At 41.6% G+C, this 20,360-nt stretch overlaps 1 protein-coding gene across 3 annotated transcripts in view; it reads right to left on the bottom strand.

Moving 5' to 3' along the window:
- Window positions 1-20,360, bottom strand: part of TBXAS1 (thromboxane A synthase 1) — a 260,715-nt gene that overhangs the window by 170,332 nt on the left and 70,023 nt on the right. For all 3 annotated transcript variants that reach the window (XM_042050428.1, XM_042050426.1, XM_042050427.1), the window contains one exon: window positions 5,244-5,337. In XM_042050428.1, coding sequence (XP_041906362.1) covers window positions 5,244-5,337 — 94 coding nt within the window. The remainder of the gene's footprint in view (window positions 1-5,243; window positions 5,338-20,360) is intronic.

Below are 20,360 nucleotides of genomic sequence, written 5' to 3'. Positions count from 1 at the left end.
GTTCCCCCAGAAAAAGGCTCACCCTGCTGAGATCCCACCAGGGCAGGGAGAAGTTGGGGTGAGCTATAGCACAGCTCTACCTGATGCTCATCTCAGAAACTGAGGTCCAGCTCTTGCTGAAAGCTGCAAATAGCATTTAGTCAAGTGGGAAACAGCCAGTTGTCTTGATTTCCGGCTTTCAGTTCCCACAAACAGACACTGCACCAACTTTGTCAGGTTATCTGACAATGCTAACATCTGATCAAAGGAGGTAGCACAGAATATCACATGAAACTAGGAAAATACACATCTTTAAAGGGGAGAAAGACTGGCTTTATAGATGTAGAAATAGATACATAAACCCACATTTAACCCCAAGTTTTCTGTCATGTTGCAGACAGTGACATGGCTAGGTTGAGATCTACATCACTTGCATGTACATGCCTCCCAGTCTAGGGTGATGGCATTCCCAGGACGTAAGAGAAGACCTGGATCACCCCAAGAGGTCTGTTCTGGCAGTCAGAAGCCCACAGCAGATGCACACAGACGTCTGGGGGAGATAAAGACAGGTTGGTTGGTGATGCCACAGCCACCCTTTCTGGTTCCACACAAAGGGTTATCAAGTTGCAAAACACACACTCCCTATCTTGTTCTTCTCTTGTTTATCTGCACAAAGAAACACAAAACCATATGCAGGCTTTCACTGTCAATATAAGCCATATTATTCTTGTAATTCAATCCAGGTCCAGAGCCTGAGAGCTCCTTTTCCTTCCTTTCCCCCCTCTTTGCTCCCCTCACCATTTGCCTCTCTCCAACCTTGTTTAGGTTTGAATGCTGTGTCATTAAATTCCAGAGCAGTAAACACTGCAGCCTCTCTCTCTAAGCACCCACACACTGCTTTCTAGGCTAAAAATTAGACATAGGGTTAATTTCATTCCTGCAAGGACTCTGCCTTTTATTTTTCTTTACGTCCAACTCAAAGGATGCTTTTGGCAGATGTGTAGTGAAGAAAAAAAAAATAATGTTTGCTCTCTGCTTCCTCCCTGCACTCCCCCCTTCTCCACTCCCACCCATCAGCCATAAAACAACACAGCCCAGCCAGATCCCAAACTGAAAGCAAGACAAAGCACCCACACAGCCCCCACTTCCATTCAGCAGAAATGGGCCGCTCCGGGGTAGCCCAGGAACTACAAGTAGGCCAGACTGAAATAAACAGAGTAAACAAAGAGTATCCTGTCCAAGCTGAGAGGGGCTAAAGAGAGTTATGTCTTTCATTAACATGCAAGGCAGGGATGCAAGCACACAGACAGTCAAAAGCATCACTGGAGCTTGCTAGGAGTAATAGGAGGGAAGCAACACATGATCACGCCATTATGAGGACCCAGAGCACATCACTCAGCTGCACGCAACTGCATATCCCACCTACCAAGGACCAAAACAAGGCAGCAACCCCCACACCTACCAACCCCCCAAAACATCAGGGGCCAGCCCCGAGGCTACTGCAGCACAACGTGGCTCTCCAGGAGGCTGGCTAGGGAGCAGTGCACACAGGTACAGCACCAGGCAACCAGGGCCGTGCAAATGTCAGAGCCAATGACATTTAAAAACAGCACAGCTGTCATTTTAGGAAAGGCATGGGAAAGGGGGAGAAAAGCACAGCACAGCCATAGCAACAGGTCAAGTGTTTTCCAGAGAGAAAGGGTGATGTGGATATGTGGCTTCTCAGTTTTCAGAGCATTTGTCACGTAATAAAATCATTAGCCTGGGAATTGATAAAAGAGTTTGGTTTAGTTTTTCTGCAACCTGCTGCTATAAAGCCCATACAGACCCATGTGTGAAAGTCCATGTACATGTATGGTACCCCTGCATCAACCATTACACAGCTATCACAAACAACCCTCACTTTTTTCCAGACTCATAGAAAAAATGCAGCACATGGAGAGGTGAGCGAACAGTCAGGAATTTGTAGCAAAACAGCAGCCTGTCGGCTGCAAGTCTGCTCAGTTATTGGAAAAAATTGAACATGCTGCTTTTTTTAAGCAGCCTAATCATATTTACTATTACATCAGACTTACCACCAGAACTTGTTCTCATGCAATGGAAGAATTTTTAATCTAATATCTTGGACTCAGATAATTTCCCAGCTGCAGAACTGCAATAATTTCCTATCTTCTCATTGTTGAGATAAGATGATTAACTTGGATATGTTTTAGTTTCAGAGTGTGATTATCTCCTTTTATTGTACTTGAGAGAGAAGGGGTGACTTACAGTAAAATAACTTGGTTTTCCCCAAGCCAGCTTTTAAACTCTGCTTCTCGATGATGGAGATAGGTCTTTCCTGTTGCATTTTCCTTAGCCCCCTTACTTTTCACACTTCCCCTCTCAGAGATACTGTATTAACAGCTACTACTATTTTACTCAAAAAAATATATCATTCAAGAAATCCCTGAAATAATTCTTTAAAAAAAAAAAAATCTCATGAACGAAATATTTTCTTATTTAAAAGAACTTTGAGAGTTTATTAAGTGCCCCACAACCCAGAACTAGTGGTCAAATCCTGCTTGCACTGCTCCTTTGTTTTCAGGCCCATTTGAAGAACTGCAAAAAAAAAAAAAGGATAAGGCCTGAAGCTCTGTTCACGTGTACAGTGCAGCAAAACAGGAAACTCCATTTATTTCAGCAGAAGTGATTTACACCCAAGTTAGGGAAAAGACAAGCAAATCCTTGAATTTATGCCATTACAAATTGTAAAATACTGCTTACACAATTTTGTTGAGATTTTTTATATTTAATGTTTTTTCTTAAATTCCCAGGTCCTATATTTACTCTGTTATGTCAAAGGGACTTCCTCTCCTGCTTTATTTCTTAAATTTCTAACAATCATATTCTAGGAGAAAAGCCTGAAGCCATGAGATGAGGACACTTTTTGGACTGCAAGGCTGTATATGTTGAAGCCTCTTGATTTCCTTTTATCACCCAAATCTCACTTGTGTTCAGGGCTTTTCAACCTGTGCTAATTTGCAGACCAAATTCAACAGTGGAAATGTATGAATTACACATATGCAGATTCCCATACGGCACATATCAATTCATTCCTCTTAGTCACCATTCATTAATTCCTTTGAAATAAATGTTCATGGTTGAAAAGCACTAGTCTGATGATTTAATGGGAGTGTGGCTCTTGTGTTTTCCCCGCACAAGATTAGCAATACTAAGAAAGGGCTGGCCTGTTTAAAAGCAAGACTCTCTGAACAGCTACTTCAGTTGAAAGAGAATGGTTGCATAAACATGGATGGGCAAGAACTTTTTAATATTACATGTGTAGCAACAGAACAGATTAACCTTTTTCTATTTCCTATTAAAAAAAAAAAAAAAATATATATATATAGTAAACCCAACCCCAACAAGCCACTACTCATGCACAGCTGTGTCCCTCAGTTTTAAGGGCGCTAAGCCGCTAAAACCATCCCTAGGTCCAGTAAGGTGATGGGCAAGCCCTGGTTCTCCCCTGCTGGGAAATTGAAAGTGGACGATGTCCTCTACTGACTGCAGTGAGAGCACTTGTGTCCCTGCAAATGCTCTCCTAGACAAGAGCCTGCAGTATAAAAGCAGAGTTCCCACTACTGGCGCATTGCTATGGGCACTATTCGAAGAAAGCAGCCCCAGGAGCAGATTCAGAAAAAATGTCAAAATATACGATGGAAGGAAGAAAATTTACCAAGAGCCTGGACTCCTCCCTGCCCATTTTTACTGGCAGCAATAACACGGTGGAGAAGACGGGTGGTGAAATGCCATAGTGCTGAACATCCAGCCTGGTGGTGCTTGGGGCTTTCTACCACTCAACTCTGTTTCAAAACTCTGTCTGAAATTGCTATTTCTTGGTATCCTGAGATACAATTTCTCAGCTACCTTTATTTTTCTTCCTAAAAGGTAGTAAAATCAAGGTTAACTTTTTTGCATTAGTCTGCTTTAAATTAATTTAATGAATGCTATTCTAGTAATGAAATTTGCCTAAAAGATCATATGATCATTTTGGGTCATTTCCCAAAACCTTTACACCTGTATACTGGTACAGGGCAAGCCTATCTAGAACATACCAAAATAACTTCATCTCTAGCAACTTTACCTAACAGCAAGTGTTAGCAGGTGACTAATGATAACTGGATTTCACCACCAAGGAGCTACAGAATGAGTGGCTTTCTGCCATCCAGCTGAATTGAAACCAGAAGAGTGAAGGTGAACTGGTCTGCATTCCATACCACCAGAATCCCTTGTAAACTAAAGTTACCCTGCCAACTCCAGTTCAAATTAATCTAGAGCGGATTAAGTCTACCTTTTATGCTATTTTCTAAATGAAATCAGATGTACATGTAAAACTGGTATTTAAAAGGGTTTTATCTAATAATGAGTCAGATATTGACAGAACAATCACCATGAAGACCAAGGTAAGAGGCAATATATTCTCATTAATAATTCAAATCTCAGCATGGCTATTGATGACCATGCACTTAAAAGGGAAAACTGGGCAGCAGCTGGAGTTGGCCCAGATTTCTTCAAAAGTTGTTGGGCTGCAACAGAGACACACTGGAGAGATTTTACTGTAAAATCCAACCAGAGAAATGGCAGCTCCTCATTCTTAAGGTACCTTAGACCCTCAGCAATATTACTGAAATTGAACAAGGAATAAAACACAGCATTAGCAGTCTATTAAAAGAGGATAGGTGAGAAAAATAAGGGAATAAAATCCGGAGGCAAAATCCCACCGCTTCCTCACAGCCCTAATATTTGCGGCACAGAGCAACAACAGTCAGCAGTACCTAATTCCAGTTACTGCTTAGGAGCAAGCAACATTAAAGGCTTTAAAATAAATATGTACAATCAGCAAAAGTGCAAACAAACAGAAAGGTTGTAGGAGCCAAAACCACTCAGAACAAACCAGTTGGGGCTAGTTAACATAATCTGCTCTATTCACATAACTAAGTTTGTTTCACTGAGGGTATGAACTTTCTTGGAAAAGCTCAAATTATTAACTGCAGGAGCTTACACATTTTCTTTCCCTTAAGTTTACTTTACCCTGGAATTACAGGTGCTTTCGCATGACTGCTTCTACCAATTCATTCAAAAAGCTGAGTTTTGCTTGCCCTTTCCAGAGGGACATGCTTGAAGAGATGCTACCAGTGAATTGTAGGACTCCCTTCAATTCCTCCTGCCTCCTATCCACTCTTCCCATCACTTTGATTGATACAAAGAAAAACATATCCTACCTCACGGAAAAAGAGCAGGTTTCCAATGAAAGGAAGAGGTGGAGGATGTCGGATCCCTACTCTGCTTAGTTTGGAGAATGCAGATGTGGAGTACCTGGAAAAAAGATAAGGTAGTAAATTAATTTGGGATTTTGCCATGATAGGACTTGCCACAGTAACTAGTTCAGATGACTTCCCTGGATTCAGAGAGGGAGAAGATACTTTCTCTGTTGGGCAAACAGAGCTGCCAATGAGATTACATTGCTTGGCAGCTCCTCCGGTCACAAAAGTAAATGCAATACACTGGTGCTTCAGAGAAGGCAAAAGGACCAAGGGACTCAAACACAAGCCTGCAAAATTGAGCAGTGGAATTAGAGAGCTGCTCCTTTTCCCACAGAGGGTCTTGTAAGTCAGAAGTGACTCTCCAAAGCTACATGAGGTTACAAACGAGATCAAAAGAAGCATTTGGGGCTTGACTTCTGTGGCACTGCTGGGAAAGAAACAAGACAGATTTTCAGACTTTTATTTTCTTCTTCCATCACCTCTACCCATACACACCACAGAATAAAAATTCAAACCAGTCTCAGTTGTCCATGAGCCAAGACACTATCGGTATGTTCAAGTCAAGTCTAGTATTTGGGCCAGATATGCTGATGAAGTGATTTTTTAGAGCTGCCAGTCAGCAAATTAAACAAATATAAAAAATACAGGGAAACAAAACCCGGACTGAAAAGCTTCATGCATCCCTTGTTTCAGATGAAACTGTGGCATGTTGACAGGGACAATACTGGAAAAAAGAAAAACCCAACCCCAGAGCCTTTGTTTCTCCTCCCCTCCCCCTTTCTTAATACAAACAATGGATTTAAGTCAATGGACTTCAATTAGTGAAACCTGAAAGAGCAGGAGCTAACAGCAGCAGCTTCGATTACCCAAAGACACAACTTTTGTTGTGCACTTCCATTTGCTGATATTTCCTGCAGCACAGTACCTATTTTCTTAATGGATTTTCTTTTGTGAAGATATTTTACAAAAATCATAATCAGGAGATAGAGATTTAATCATTTTTGAATAGCAATCATTTTCCTTTTTTAATGGGGCTGTACAAACCTTCACAAACACAAACCTCTCAACAGCAATGACGTGTCTTCAGTCTATGCAGGAACATTATGTCAAGTGTGACAAGGTATCAGGGAGTAAAGGCACAGAAGTCAACGTTTATTACACATTTTATACGTATTATTGACTACTTGGCTACTTAACTGCTTTAAAAAGTATGAGGTTTTCCTCAGCTAATACTCTTGGGAAAAGAAATGTTTTAACTTTAAAATGACAAAACAGCCTACATGATACATTTTCTTCCCCAAAGAGAGGATTGTTTTTGCTGCTGCCGCTGTTTGAAACCTTCCTGAAGTGTCTTTGTGTCATAGCAAAGTCCTCATCTTCAGTATGTAAACAGCAAAAGAGATTAAAATCCCTGTCAATGGAAACCTGTCAATTTTGCAGTATTCTATCCTGATGTTTTCACTGTAAAATACATGGCAGATAACAAAACACCAGGCTGGGCTACAGTTAACTGCTCATTTCATGGCACGCCAGACCATCTGTAGACTCCTGGTTTTCATGTACAGCAAAGTGAAGAGTGACTGCAACAGAGGCTTACACTAGACAAAGTAAATTATGTGATCACCAAATATTTAAAAAGGAAAAAAAATAATGAGTACCATTTCACAAGGCAAGAAACACAGAGACTGTGAAGACTATTTATGCTTAGATGAACAGTTCATCATTGTCAGCTTCTGAACACTACTGGCAGCTTCATACAGCTGAGGATTTGCTTTCCTTTTCCCCCTCCTAATGTGGTTTTCTCCACTGCTCTTTATTCAGCTGCATTTGAAGTAGGTTTTCGAAAGGTAGGGAATGACAGTCTACAATGAGATGGGAGAGAGAAGCAGTATAGTCAGGCTACAGACTGAAATATGACAACAAAAGGGTGAAGCCAGCAGGAGAAAAAAAAAAATCTCAATAAACATATCTAGCTCTACTCTATGATTTTACAACATTTCTGGTGTTGTTGAAATACCTGATGTTTTACAGAGAAGAAAACAGTATGCAAGTGACCAGAGGCTGACAGGCCTGCATGCACCGAAGGATCTAACACTGCACACATAGCCTTAACTTTGACCATTTCTAATGGAACAGCTTACTTTCTGCAACCTTAAATATTAAAAGCTTCCCCCCATCTCTGCAGTGTTTCAGCTCATTCTCATTATTTTGGGTGGGGGACAGAGAGATGAAAGAGTGGCTTATGGACTTCTTAAAAAAAAGGAAAAGAAAAAAAAGAAAAGAAAAAGGGAAAAGAAAAATTGTCCTGTATAACACACAGTGAACACCAGCAACACAGGAATCTGACAGCTCTGTGGCACAAACCTCTGCCTTTTGAGCCAGAAGAGGCTGATAACTCAAACAGGCCAATTTATGTGATTTGGTCACTCAGCACCCCCACGACACACACTTGGCCAGTAAACTCAGAGCAGCATCCAAAGGGCACCGGGAAAACAGTGTCTAGGTTTTGCTGCTGGGAAGGGAAGGTGGGCTAGAAGCTGGGCAAGTGTATACAGGAAGGGTGGCCTTGTAGGCAAAGCCATTTGTCTGGAGAAGCTGTACATCTAAATGAAACAGTTCCAAGCCTGCCTTATCACCAGTGGGAAGTCTTATTTCTCACTCTGCCACTTAACACACTTCCATATTACTTTATCACAAAAATTAATCAGGTATCAGGAAACCTCCTGCTGTTGCTGTGGGTACACAGTGACAGTAGAAGACCTACCGGTGGACTAGAAAGGCTAAATCAAATGCAAAATCTAGAAATAGAAGAGATACTAAGAAGTGGCCAAGATAACCAAAGATAATGAACCACTTCTGTACAAGCTGACAGGTTATAATCTTAGTCATGGAAAAAAGAAGCAACTGATGCAGGTTATGACAAATACATTTAAAATCCTGCAAGGCTTAAAAAATAAATGAAGAGTTATTACCCACAAATTAAAAATATAGTATGAAAATCCACAAATGAATATTCAGATGACAGGATTAAAAATGAAACACTTCTCCAATAAATAAATATACTAACTATGGAACTCCTTGCCACAGACTATGGTCTACTCCAGAAGTTTAAAAAGCTTCAAAAGGCAATAGAATAAATTAATGGGGGTGGGGGGATGGAATCAACAGACACTTTTAGCTAGTAAATTTTTCAAATGTAAGAGAAATACATGGAAAACATTAAAGGAAAGGAAAGAAAATTAATCAAATTTATTTTCTTAATCAGGGGACTACGCTGTAAGCTTCTAATAGCAGAATAAGAGATTAAACTGTTACAAAACCTAAAAGATAAAACCCCAGACACTTCAGCTTTCTTAAGAGGAAGAGAGGAATAAGTCTGTGCAAAGTGAGGGGCACGAAAAGGATAAAACTCTGATGGCGTCAATATTTACTGGACAATCTAGCACATTCTCCCTCAAAAGAGAAACACACCCTAATATTTACACAAGTGTGGCTTCCTGCACAAGTATTAATTTAAAAGCTTGGCATTATATTTTGAATGAAGTGACAAGACATCAAAAAGAACCGAGGAACAGCAGTAATGAAGTAGATCTATAAACAATGCAATAACCCTTTGAAGATGTTCAGATGGCCTCTGAGAGCTAAATGCTCCCTGTATATATTAAACACAACTGTTAAAAGAAAGTTAGTGCCAAATACATTCCTGTAGGCCAGCACAGCAGATATAAACTCTCCGAAATACTAACTTCTCTCCACAAAACACCATGTAAAAAAAAAAAAAGAAAAAAAAAAAAGAAACAGATAATTAAATAAGTCATGAAGGATATATAATCAACAGAACTAGCCATCTGTCCAGCCAGGTCAGTACTGATCAGTACTGAGAGAAAAAGTATTACACAGTCTACCATTCAGGGTCATCAATTTGTGTAGCAGACAAGATTGCAGAGTTTCCAATTCTGCATTGTGGAGTTCAACATACTGTTGAAATTACTCCAAATTTCAATAGAGAAAGTGCGTCATTCCTTCTACATCTAAGTAATACACAACCTAATAATATCTGAAAAGCTATAAACTGGGACACAGAGATAAAAAAAAGTGATGTTATTTAATCTCATTGTTGGGAGGTGCATTATTTTGCAAGACTGACTGGGAAAACAAAGTATTTTGCTGAGATAATAGAAATCACTCCTGCCAAACGAGAGACAATCACCATGCATTTTTACCTATTTGTGTCTATTTACATATACCCATACCAGATTCCAGTTAACACTGGGATGTAGTTTGCTCACAGAGTAGTGATGATACACAAAATAAAGGTAGCCTCCCCACCTTTACAATGATGGCTCATAAAAAAATACACAAGCATCCCTGAGAGCCCAGTCTCACTAAAACACTGATATCATCCCAAAGCTCCCTACAGACTTTCTGCTCCCTGCCCTCAATGAGAAATTTTGCATTATGAATACTGCAGCAGGGTCACTGGAGAGCTGCCACCACTTAAGCCTTTCCTCTTGTCTGCTGCTCAGGATATTTAAGGTAGAAAAATCATTATCAGGTCCCATTCTGACAAAGGAACACACAGAAATCAGGTCTTGCAAGTGGGTGAGTATTGCAGTCAAAGTGGAGAGTCAAAGATCCCAGAAGGATACACCCTGTGCTGGTTATCACCTCCACAAAGTGTACTCATTGAAAGAAAAATAAAAACCACAACATTAAATCAGCTGTCCATCCCCAAAAGACAGGTAGGTCCTGAAGGACTCTCTCAGAAAACAGAAGAGAGATAAATGGGGAAAGTAAATCCCTCTTCCTTGGTCAACACAGGTTACCAAATTGTCCTTTACTGTTACCCAGCAGTACCTGTGGTGGAAAAGGAGGAATTTGCTGAACAAAAATACACTTGGATGCGTAGAATATCAAGCTCAGAGTATTAGAATTATTACTATACCTCCAAAAAGGGACACTGAATATCCACAAGTATGCCTCTAAGAATGAACTGAAATTAATCTTCAAGAGACACTTTAGTCAGTTTGGGATAAGGATATGTGAGTACTGCAATTTAATTTTCAAGCTCAACAAATCTATACTTTTTAACCATGAATTTGTAGGGCTGTAATAACAGTTTCAGGGATAATGAGAACTTCCATGTAACACTTGCTCTCCTTAATCACTTGCATGCACTCACAGTGCCTTAATTTTGACATAATTGCACAAGAAAAAGAAAGACATTGCACACACTTGCACCATCTGCCTCCACAGGGGCAGATGTTTTCCAGCTGCAAAACCTAAATTATCATAGGACATTATTTCATTGAAAGATTTGCAAATACATCAGGAGCAGTGTGCAGAAAAGGCAAAATTATATGCCCAGTATTAAATTTATACCTCATCTATCTGCTAACAATCATCTTTTAATCCATACTGTTCTGGTTTGTCAAAAAATTTCCTTAGTCTCTCTTAAGAGAACCAAGTCTCAAGAGACTGGTTGTAATAAGGCTTCATGTTCTCACAGTGTATGTAAAGTTTTGGGGGTTGCTTTGATTTAAGTTCTTAAAAATTAGCAGTGAACCAAGGCCAATTAAATGAAAAAGCCCACACAGAAAAAGCAACACACTTCACCATATTCCAGAGTAGCCCTGGGAGAGACAGATGGTCTGTACAGCAGGTCAATGACAATATTTCATCACCTCTCTCAGAGTGCAACCTCTTCACACTGGGCGGTGACTTTTCCAAATGAAGAGCAAATGAACAAGAGTCATAAATCTACAGCTTCAGCCCTTCTTTGTTGGCTCAACACCTTTAAACAAAACGATGGAGGTCAACAGCAGTAGAGGCTGTTGGCTCCTTATAGCAATATATAACCTTGGGAAAGGAGGTGGGAGCCCCATTCCACGTGACCACAAAGAGGAGTCTCCTCACCAGGAGGACTGTCCACAGCGGATCTCACGTCCAGTGCACCCATGAGGCCATACACGCTGTCTGCAGGAAGCCTGGGTCAGAGCTGATAGCCAAGCTCAGCTCACGTCCCAGCCCCGCTGCCTGAACCACAGACCAAGCCTTCCTTTCACTCCCTAGCACCACACCTTTATTAGGGAGTAATTTCTTCAAGCGCCTGTTTATTCAGACAGATATTGTGGGGCATACGGAAGAAAATGGTTCCGCCTCAAGGCCATAAATGTTCTTGCTTCAGCCAGGAAGACTGAAGTTTGCAAAAACAGGTGCACTGCTAGAAACATGGCATTCAGAAACTACAGTGAAATTTCATGACTTTTTTTTTTCCTCTCTCCTCAACTAATTACATATCTTAAATTTGCAAATGGACATCTTAATTAAAAGGATATGAAGTTTCAACCTTATCAGCCTTCCTAATTGTAATGCGAGTTCATATCCTAGTGATCCAACTCCCTTTGCAGAAAACACGGCATCAGTTTCTGTATGCACTTCAGCCATTCCTACATACCAGGAAGAATTGTATGGATGCAGGATACAGTTTCATATTTAAATTGAGGAAGAAAAGTCTTTTTGGGAGCCTGATCATTCTGGCTTCTCATTGACATAAAGAAGGTACTCACTAGGCCACTGGTCCATTATTTCATAAGGCCAAAAAGAGGTTGCAGGGCTATGGTGGCTGAACTCCCAAAATGTTATTTAGCAACACATCAAGTAGCGATGTGCTGTGCAGGCAAAGCCACACTGCATTCCCTCTAGACCTACCTCAGCTGCCTTTCATATTTTATTCCATGCAGTTGTGGTCTATCACACAACTTGCCTGGTATCTCTTGCTGTCAGAGAACTGGTTTTCGAGTTCAGGTCTTGTACCACATTCCTTAACAGCAACAGCACATGCAGAGCCACTCAGCGCCATTAAGAACCAGCCGGCACAAGGTTTGCATGAAGTCACACCCTGCCAAGAAAGCCCTGGGGTGGGGGGGGAAGCTTCAAGAGGCTCAATACCTCCCAGTGCTTTAGGGCCAGAGACATCTCCCTTAACTGAAGGTGAGGTGGGGAACACATTCCTATCCCCTTTTTTGAGACCAGTCTGTCAGTATATATATGGCAGTTACCAAAGCAGGGGCAAAGTAACTGGAGCAAACTCCAGGCATCTTCCCCACTTGTAATCTCAACTGAGCAGCGGTGACAGACTGCAGGGACAACTCACCTCCCTGCAGATAGTTCTGGATGAATGCTCAGACCTCATAGTTACACAGCACGTGAACTAATTCTATTTACTTAAGCTAACCCCAAGGAGCCACCATCCATGTAGTGCACTGAATGTGGCAGGGATCCTATCAACCAGAAACATACATGATCAGAGCACCAGAGATCATTTCACAGTGTTCAAAGAGCCTGACTTAATGGTCCACAGGCCAGCTTTGTTCTGGCATTTCCTAACTTGTGTGGGCTTGACTTCACAACCTCAATAATGTGTCTTTAAGCAATTTTCTTTGCAAGTTCTCATTAAAAAAAAAAAAGAAAACTCATTAAAAATACATCATATTGCATCATTTTGCATCCACAGGGGTCATCAAAAGATCCTAGACTATGGCAGAGACCTTTGCCAAGTGAGCTAATGGAAGAGCTGATGGAAGAAGCAGGTTGTCTTTCACACAAGGGAGCTGTGAGGCACAGCATGCCAGAGAGTCTCTCAATACTTCCTCAGAGAGAAAAAAAACAGCGGAATTGATGAGTTCCTAAACCAAAATGCAAGGCATCTTTCTGGGTGCTGACATCTTACCAGTGAGCTCTCATCTGCTCCTCTGATGCCTGAAGAGGCCTCCTAGAAACAGAGACTAGACAAGAATAAGGGAATAAAGGTAGGTATTTGTTTGAAAGGCCCTCAAAGGTACCCCCTGGGGAGCCAGAGGCTATTGCTAAGATGGACACCAAGATGGACGACAGGTCACGAGTTCTTCACACTTGTATATGCTTGGTTCATTTGCATATCAGGGTTAATTCTCCAATTAAAGCTTCAGTTAATGATGTAATTTCCCCAAGCTTGCCCCCCCTTTAGAAGCTTTTGGTTTATACTTTTTGGGCCTGGGATGGTCTGGGTGTTCTTGGAGAGCAGGCCCAGAGAGGCTTTGTTATGTCTACCTAGCACGAGAGAGCAGAAATTAACAGGCTACAAGGAACTTCAGAGTTACACACTAGGCAGTACAGGATTTGAAAAATATAAAAGGTAAAACCTAAGGCATCACTCTGGCACCATTGCCACATCCCTGTTGTTCCTCATCCATGGACCTGCCACCAGTCCCAGCCTGCTTCTCACTGGAGCTGACTGTACTGCCACCCTCACCCAGACCCTGCAGCACCTTGCATCATGAACTCCCCAAAAGATCCCTTCCCAACACAGTCCCACCCTGGTTTGTATCAGCCATTTGCCCTCCTCCATGCAGCAATTTATCCCAGTTTCTCCTTGCCTAATGCCATTCCCACCAGACTGTTTGCACAGGCTCCCTGCTTGCAGTTCTTGTGCCCAAGCCCCATTGATGCTATCACATGCCAACACAATCCCATTAGAGAAAGGCTTCTTTCAGTTCCTCAGAGCAACCAACCTGGTCAACCCTCCACACACACAGAGGGTGGGAACATGCTTAGTAAAGACAGAATCAGAAAACATTAGCTTAAAATTATATATAAACAGAAGATATTCCAGTGAACATGTGCTAACTGTAATTTTTCAAAGACCTAAAATTTGTCCAAATTTGCATGAGAAAGGCAAAAAGTACATTCACTGACAAAAGCCCACCTCCTCTCACCAAATATTGAAACCCTGCTTTAAAGCTAATGTAAAAATCAGAATATCACTTCTAAAGAATAATAAAATAAGGAAAAAAACCCCAAACACCAAGAGACTCCCAAAATAAAACCAAACATTTTTCCTTAGCATTTGTCTCAGAAATTATAGAGCTCATTTTAACTGAAATTTTTCAATAATTCCACCAGCAGCCCCAGAAAACTTCAATCCTAGCTGCCTGGAGTTTTATAAAGCAATAAGCAATTTAAAATAGAGTTGTATAATGGGAGCATTACACAGCCTTAAGTTGTGGTGCTCTCAGACCCACCTATAATTAACTAAGCCAGACTGAAAATAAAGGAACTGCTGGCTCTCAGTCTGAGAGCACACATAAAATCTCAGCTCATAGCTAGTTATTTTATGCAGGGTCTAATCCATTATAGTACAGGGGTGACAATGACAACGTTGTCTGACCCTTAATTACAGGAAAGATGCTAGAATGTCTGTACATACCAGACAGCATATGATAAACTTGAAATTCATACTGGAGACACTGCTGGCTCCCCATGACTCAAAAACCAAGAGTACTCTGATGCCATGCGGAGATAAGATGCCTCTTTATCTTTCTTTTCTTGCTCAGCTTTTCATTCCCCCATTTCTCTCATCTTTCCTTGTAACAACAACCACCCCAAATTACCACAAACTGTGAAATTATACTTCACATATACACATTTCATTTTCACATCTTTAGGGTACAGAGGAAGCACAAGCACCGCTGGAGGAGTGATCCCATGTCCTGGCAGGTGGCTGACCCATACACCTGAAGCGGCATAGAAAGACCCACTGGAAGTGAGACTGCTTCAGGGAACAAATGGCAACGTGCTACGAAATAGCACTGGTGCTGGCTGCAAAGCCTCAGAATTGAACAAGAGAAGCTACCATGCATGCATCTAAATAGTGCAAGTCCAGAGTTCTACTTTGCTGCATGATTTAATACCACTAGAATTAAAGTAAAGGGTATCTGGAGCTCCTTTCATGAAAAGCAAAGCACAGAACTGGAGTCACCAGGGAGAAACATCATTAATTCCTGAAGGGAAGAAGAGAAAATCCTTCCAACCTCAGGGCTCATGAACACATGAACAGTGAGGGGAAGTATAGAAGTGGGATTCAAAGCAATGTGGCAATACAGAAAATAAACTCAGCCTCCTTTTTTCCTTTGCATCTTATTCATGACTTCTTGAGCACCTGTGGACTGACAAGAGTTGAGCTCACAGAGGAGACAAGTAATTCAGTCCTTTTCATAATGTGAGTTCATCTTATAAAGAGACACAGCAGATAAAGCAAGGAATATGCGTAGCATATTTCCTACCCCAGGACTAGCAGAATACCCTTTAGCAACCACAGGCATGAGACAGGAGGAGCAGCAAAATTATTTCAATCACCTTTCAGTGTGCTTGAGCAGTCAACCACAATGACCAGCCCAAGTAAGCTATCGTGGGCCACTAACAAAAGCAGAAAATCGTTCCTACAAAACAGAAGATAGTTGAATAGATGCCAAACAAAGCCAGAGGAAAAACAGAATTTCAAACAGACTGGATGAAAGGATTGCAGGAAGCAAACTTCAAGGAGATCCTCTGAACTTGAAAAACTGCCTAAAAAAAGCAGGCTCAAGTGCTACTCCCAAGTGCCATCCAGATTAAAAGCAAAACAAAGGCAATTGGGGTTTCCTGGAGCTCTGAATCACCCATTCAAGTTTAAGGAGACTGAGCAACCCACTACACACAGGAATAGCAACACTGGGTATGCATGAAGTGTCAAGCCCTGAGCAGAATGGGCTGAGAGGTATTTTCCTTCTTTAAGCACTGAAAAATGCAGTAACGCTATGCATTACTTGTAAAACAGCAGGTTGGATGGTTCAGACAGCAATATACTTTTTAAGCTGCCATGCTCCTCTCTCTGGATTGTTGGCTATTAAAAAAGAAGTGCTTGTTTCACATTATCTCATCTTTTGACTGCACTTTGAAGTCCATTCTGGCCATTCCTCCATGACAGAGACAAATTCCAATCCTTAGGAATAATTCTCTTAACTTCATAAAGAAACCCTGGTTCAAGTCAGATAGTTTTCATGTAGAGGCTGATGTGGAAATGGCTTTCCTGGAACAGAGTTGATTTGCATTACTCGGTGTCATAGCACATGACAGCTTACTCTGCAGCCCACTTGTCTGGATCTTCCATAATCCAGACAGCCGCAGTCCCCCTCTCTGTGAAGCAGTTGCACACATGACAGGAAGAACTAATTTTAATGAAGACTCTTTGCTCTTGTATTGGTCATGTTCTCTCTCAACCTGTTTATCTGGCAGGCTCCTGGATGCAGTTTGTAATCATTGCTCCCTGCTAACAATGGAAAAGTCTATGACTGTCGCCTGTCCCTTTGACTCCAGGGTTTTTAACATCTGACATACCACTGCACGAGTAACGTACCGTATGAATCCATTAAGGACCCCCTTCCCAGCATCTCTCAAAGGACCTGCTATTGCACCCCTGTCCCAGCTCACCCTCTCTCCTCCAGTTAAACAGCTTCAAATGCTCCTGGCACATGAAAGCAAAACGCTTCAACGCCTCAACTGCAAATTCACTGAGACAGAGACCATCTTTTCCATTACATCCCACACCCTTCATGTGCACAGCAGAGCCCTGATCTTTGACAGGGGTTCGCAGCTCCTGCTGAAACAAAAATGATAAATAAATGATCAGCACCAGGTCCCCTAAAGTGGAGGGAAGTCTGTGCACTGTCATTCGATTACTTTTTAACTACCACAATGAACTAAAATTCCACAGGGAAGTAAAGATAGTGAGTCATTAGCATGAGCAATTCACCTTCAGAGAGGCAAGAGGAGAGCTGAAGCCCAGAGAAGCCGGCTTTCTTCAGTCTCTCTGCAAGCACCTGGGTGCAGATCAGTGATCTTTGCCAAGGCAGAACAAAGACACTAGATGATGATACACAGGGGTTTTAAAAGAGATTAGAAAGTTTATAAAAATAAAAGGGCTGACAACAGAACTGGGATTGAGAGCAGAAGAGAATGAGAGCAAGATGTGATACAAATGACAGAATCCTGGCAGGAAGAAAGAGGCTCATTGAGGGAAACAGCCTCTTAGGCAGATGAAGTCTCAGAGAAGTCACCTACTGGAAAAGAGATACAAGATCTCAACACCACCTTGAGCAAGATATGAGGAAGAAACTCTGATATTACGAAATACGTTAATTATTGCAGTGGAATTTGTGTATTTCTTGTCCTAACTAAAACAATGATTTTTTTTTTTTTAAGGCTCATTACAGACCTGCATCATTATTTCCAGCTTTACTTTGTCTCCAAGGAGCTAACCGTAAGACATGAAGCTGGATGTCTAAAGAAAAATACTTTTACATATCTCTGGGGAGTTGAAGTTTAGTGCCTGCTGTAAGAGAGGCTAGATAGGAAGATCCAATGATGGCCAAAAAAAAAAGGAATGGATAGAAAACTTTGAATTGGAGGAATATGAAAAAAGACACTCAGGAAAATGTTAGCACAATCTGCTCAAACCTTGTAAAGCGGAGTGGTGCACATATCTAATATACCATGTGCAGCCTGGAAAAAGGTGACCCTCACTGGCCACTACCAGAGCACTGAAGATAATCTTTACTTTTCATTTCTTCCTCAAGTGATAAGTGAAGACTGTGGTTGCAATGTAAAGGCCCACATAAGGTGGTGCAGTCCCATATTGGCACACCACACTGCACAGTGGCTGCCTCATTTACTTTGACACTACACTAGGAATAGCTAACTCAAGCTGAGATACTTTTGAATCCCTTAGGAAACCACACTTCTATATTTATTTATATATCCATATATTTACATCCATGTGCATGCATGCACACACTCTAAATCTGTTCATTTTCCCACAGAGCAAAATGAGCACTTAAACATTCTTTATGTTTTGGACACTGGTCGTTTTCCACAAGAGTTATTATACACCACTGATGGGTTTTTCACACTAAACATCTATCTTTAACATTAGTCTATCCCTCGAAGATGCATCTGCAGCAGAGGTGGGGATGATACGCTGCTATACATCATTTGTCCCATCCCCCCCCCCCCAATGGACTGTTCTTGTCCCCCTTGGGAAGCTCTCCTACTGAATAATGCTCAAGGAAAGCCTGATACACAAGGCTGAAGATCTTCATGCCATGGTCCCAATAGTTACAGTTAGTTTTGTTCTATTCTGTTATTTGGGCTGCCCACCAGAGAACCTCCTTCTCAATTCCTTCTATTTTCAATCCGTGTAAAGGACCAGAACCCACCCATGACTATACATTAGCCTAAGGACATGCAAGCTGGAGTAAAGGCTCCCTACTTTGGCAATTTCCCTGTCCTCAAGATAAAACAGAAAAAAAAAGATAACAAACCTTAAAGAGTATCAGAAGAGAAAAGAGGAAAATGGAAGTTATGTGAGGAAGGAACTGGGTGGATGCCTACATGAATTGGTTTAGAAGACTGATTCATTTGATTTCTCTTTTGTTTCTACAGGCGTCAGCATTTAGACAATACTTATAAAAATCATTTATTGCACTTGTACAGTAGAAAAGGTACAACTTACAACTGAAGAAAAAACAAGGCAGCATCCTGCTGAAGATGAACATTTTCAAAATTAAGTAGCATCACATAACATACACCTAGCAAAATGGCTAAGGTGCTCTGCACCAGCAATACTGATCTTTAACATTAGCACAACTCAGAGCCTTTGAAAGATTACCAGCATAATGCCAAAACCTAAAGATGCAGGAAGAAAATAGAAGTAACATTAAGCCTGACATCATCCTTACATAAGTAATGGAACTATCATAAGAATTTTGAGAAGAATTAATTGAGGAGAATGTAATTAATGCATTTCAATATTGTCAAACAAGCCTTTCATTTTGGGTTGGGGTGGGTTTAGGGTTAGTTTTCTTGACAGGTGTAGGGGTATGGTTGATAAATACAACTCTCCCAACAGCATCTGCTTGGGCTAGTCCAATGTGCTAGAAACACTAGACCACACAACATCTTGCCCAAAAGACATTTTGCACACTACACAGAGAACTAACATGACACTAACCTAGACAAGCTAAAAGTTGGTTCAATGCTTGACCACGAAATGTGACCCATAATCATGAGGTATTGATCCACAGGACTCTTACTAGGAGGATTTACAGACAGTTTCTTAAACACTAGTAAAAGGAATCATGAGTTACAGCCACTTAAATCTGACCCCAGATTTTCTGTGCTGAGGAGTATGTCCAGGGTCTGCCTGCAGCATCCTGCTGCCATTGAGCCAGGGCCATAGGCATGGCCATGGGACTTGATTGCTGGAAATATGTTCCAGCAGCTGTTTGATAGCTATTGAGCATCAAACACCAGCAGAAATGGTCCCACTCACCTGAATAGTGACCAATCCATCCTGGCCATGGCATTTCTAAGGGTCCAATTCATTTATTACAGTAGGCCTGCAGGAGGCAGCTGAGACAATCTGAGAGCTGACTGCTGCTGAAACAGGTTGCACCCTTCTCCATACCACCCACCTCCACATATTCCTTCCTGCTGCTTTCTCTATGTTCTTCTGATCCCTGCTGAAGCTGATGCAGCCACTAAACCAGCAAACTAGAAACGAAAATATTTTGCTGGTGGTTTTGTATCTATCTAGAAGGAGACAGGAGTACTCACATAGTTACCTGGATAGGTCCCCCAGGGGACCAAATGAGTGTCTTAGTTAGCCCCAGGAAGTGGGTGGTGGGAAGGTGAATGCCCCTTTTGGTAGCTGCAAGTGATGAGGGTCAGCTCAGCCACTGTGTGAAATGTTACCCTCACACACAGTGGCTCTACAGCTCTTTCCTGGCGAAGTTAATCACTTACATGAAGAGGGGTCAGACAGCACAAAACAAAAAAGGACACACCTCAGCACCAGAACAGGGAACTGAAGTCACCTGGCAGCCTGTTGATACATCTTGGAAGCAGGAACACATACCCTATGTCCAGGATGGAAGGCTCTGCTTGGAAAGGTCACGGAATCATAGAAATGTTTTTGTTGGAAAAGACCTCCAAGATCATCAAGTCCATCCATCAACCCACCACCACTAATTCCACCCCCAACCATATCACTAAGCCCCAGATCTATGTCTTTTAAATGCCTCCAGGGATGGTGACTCTTCCTCTTCCCCAGGCAGCCAATTCTAGTGCTTGACAATCCTTTTGGTGAAGAAATTATTCCTAATACCCAACCTAAACCTCTGGCACAACCTGAGGCCATCTTCTCTTATTCCTTGACAG

The sequence above is a fragment of the Corvus kubaryi genome, unplaced genomic scaffold (genome assembly GCF_017639235.1).
Source record: "Corvus kubaryi isolate FWS band 111438036 unplaced genomic scaffold, C.kubaryi_AGA036_p1.0 74, whole genome shotgun sequence".
NCBI lineage: Eukaryota > Metazoa > Chordata > Aves > Passeriformes > Corvidae > Corvus > Corvus kubaryi.
This window is presented reverse-complemented; position numbering and strand designations above follow the sequence as displayed.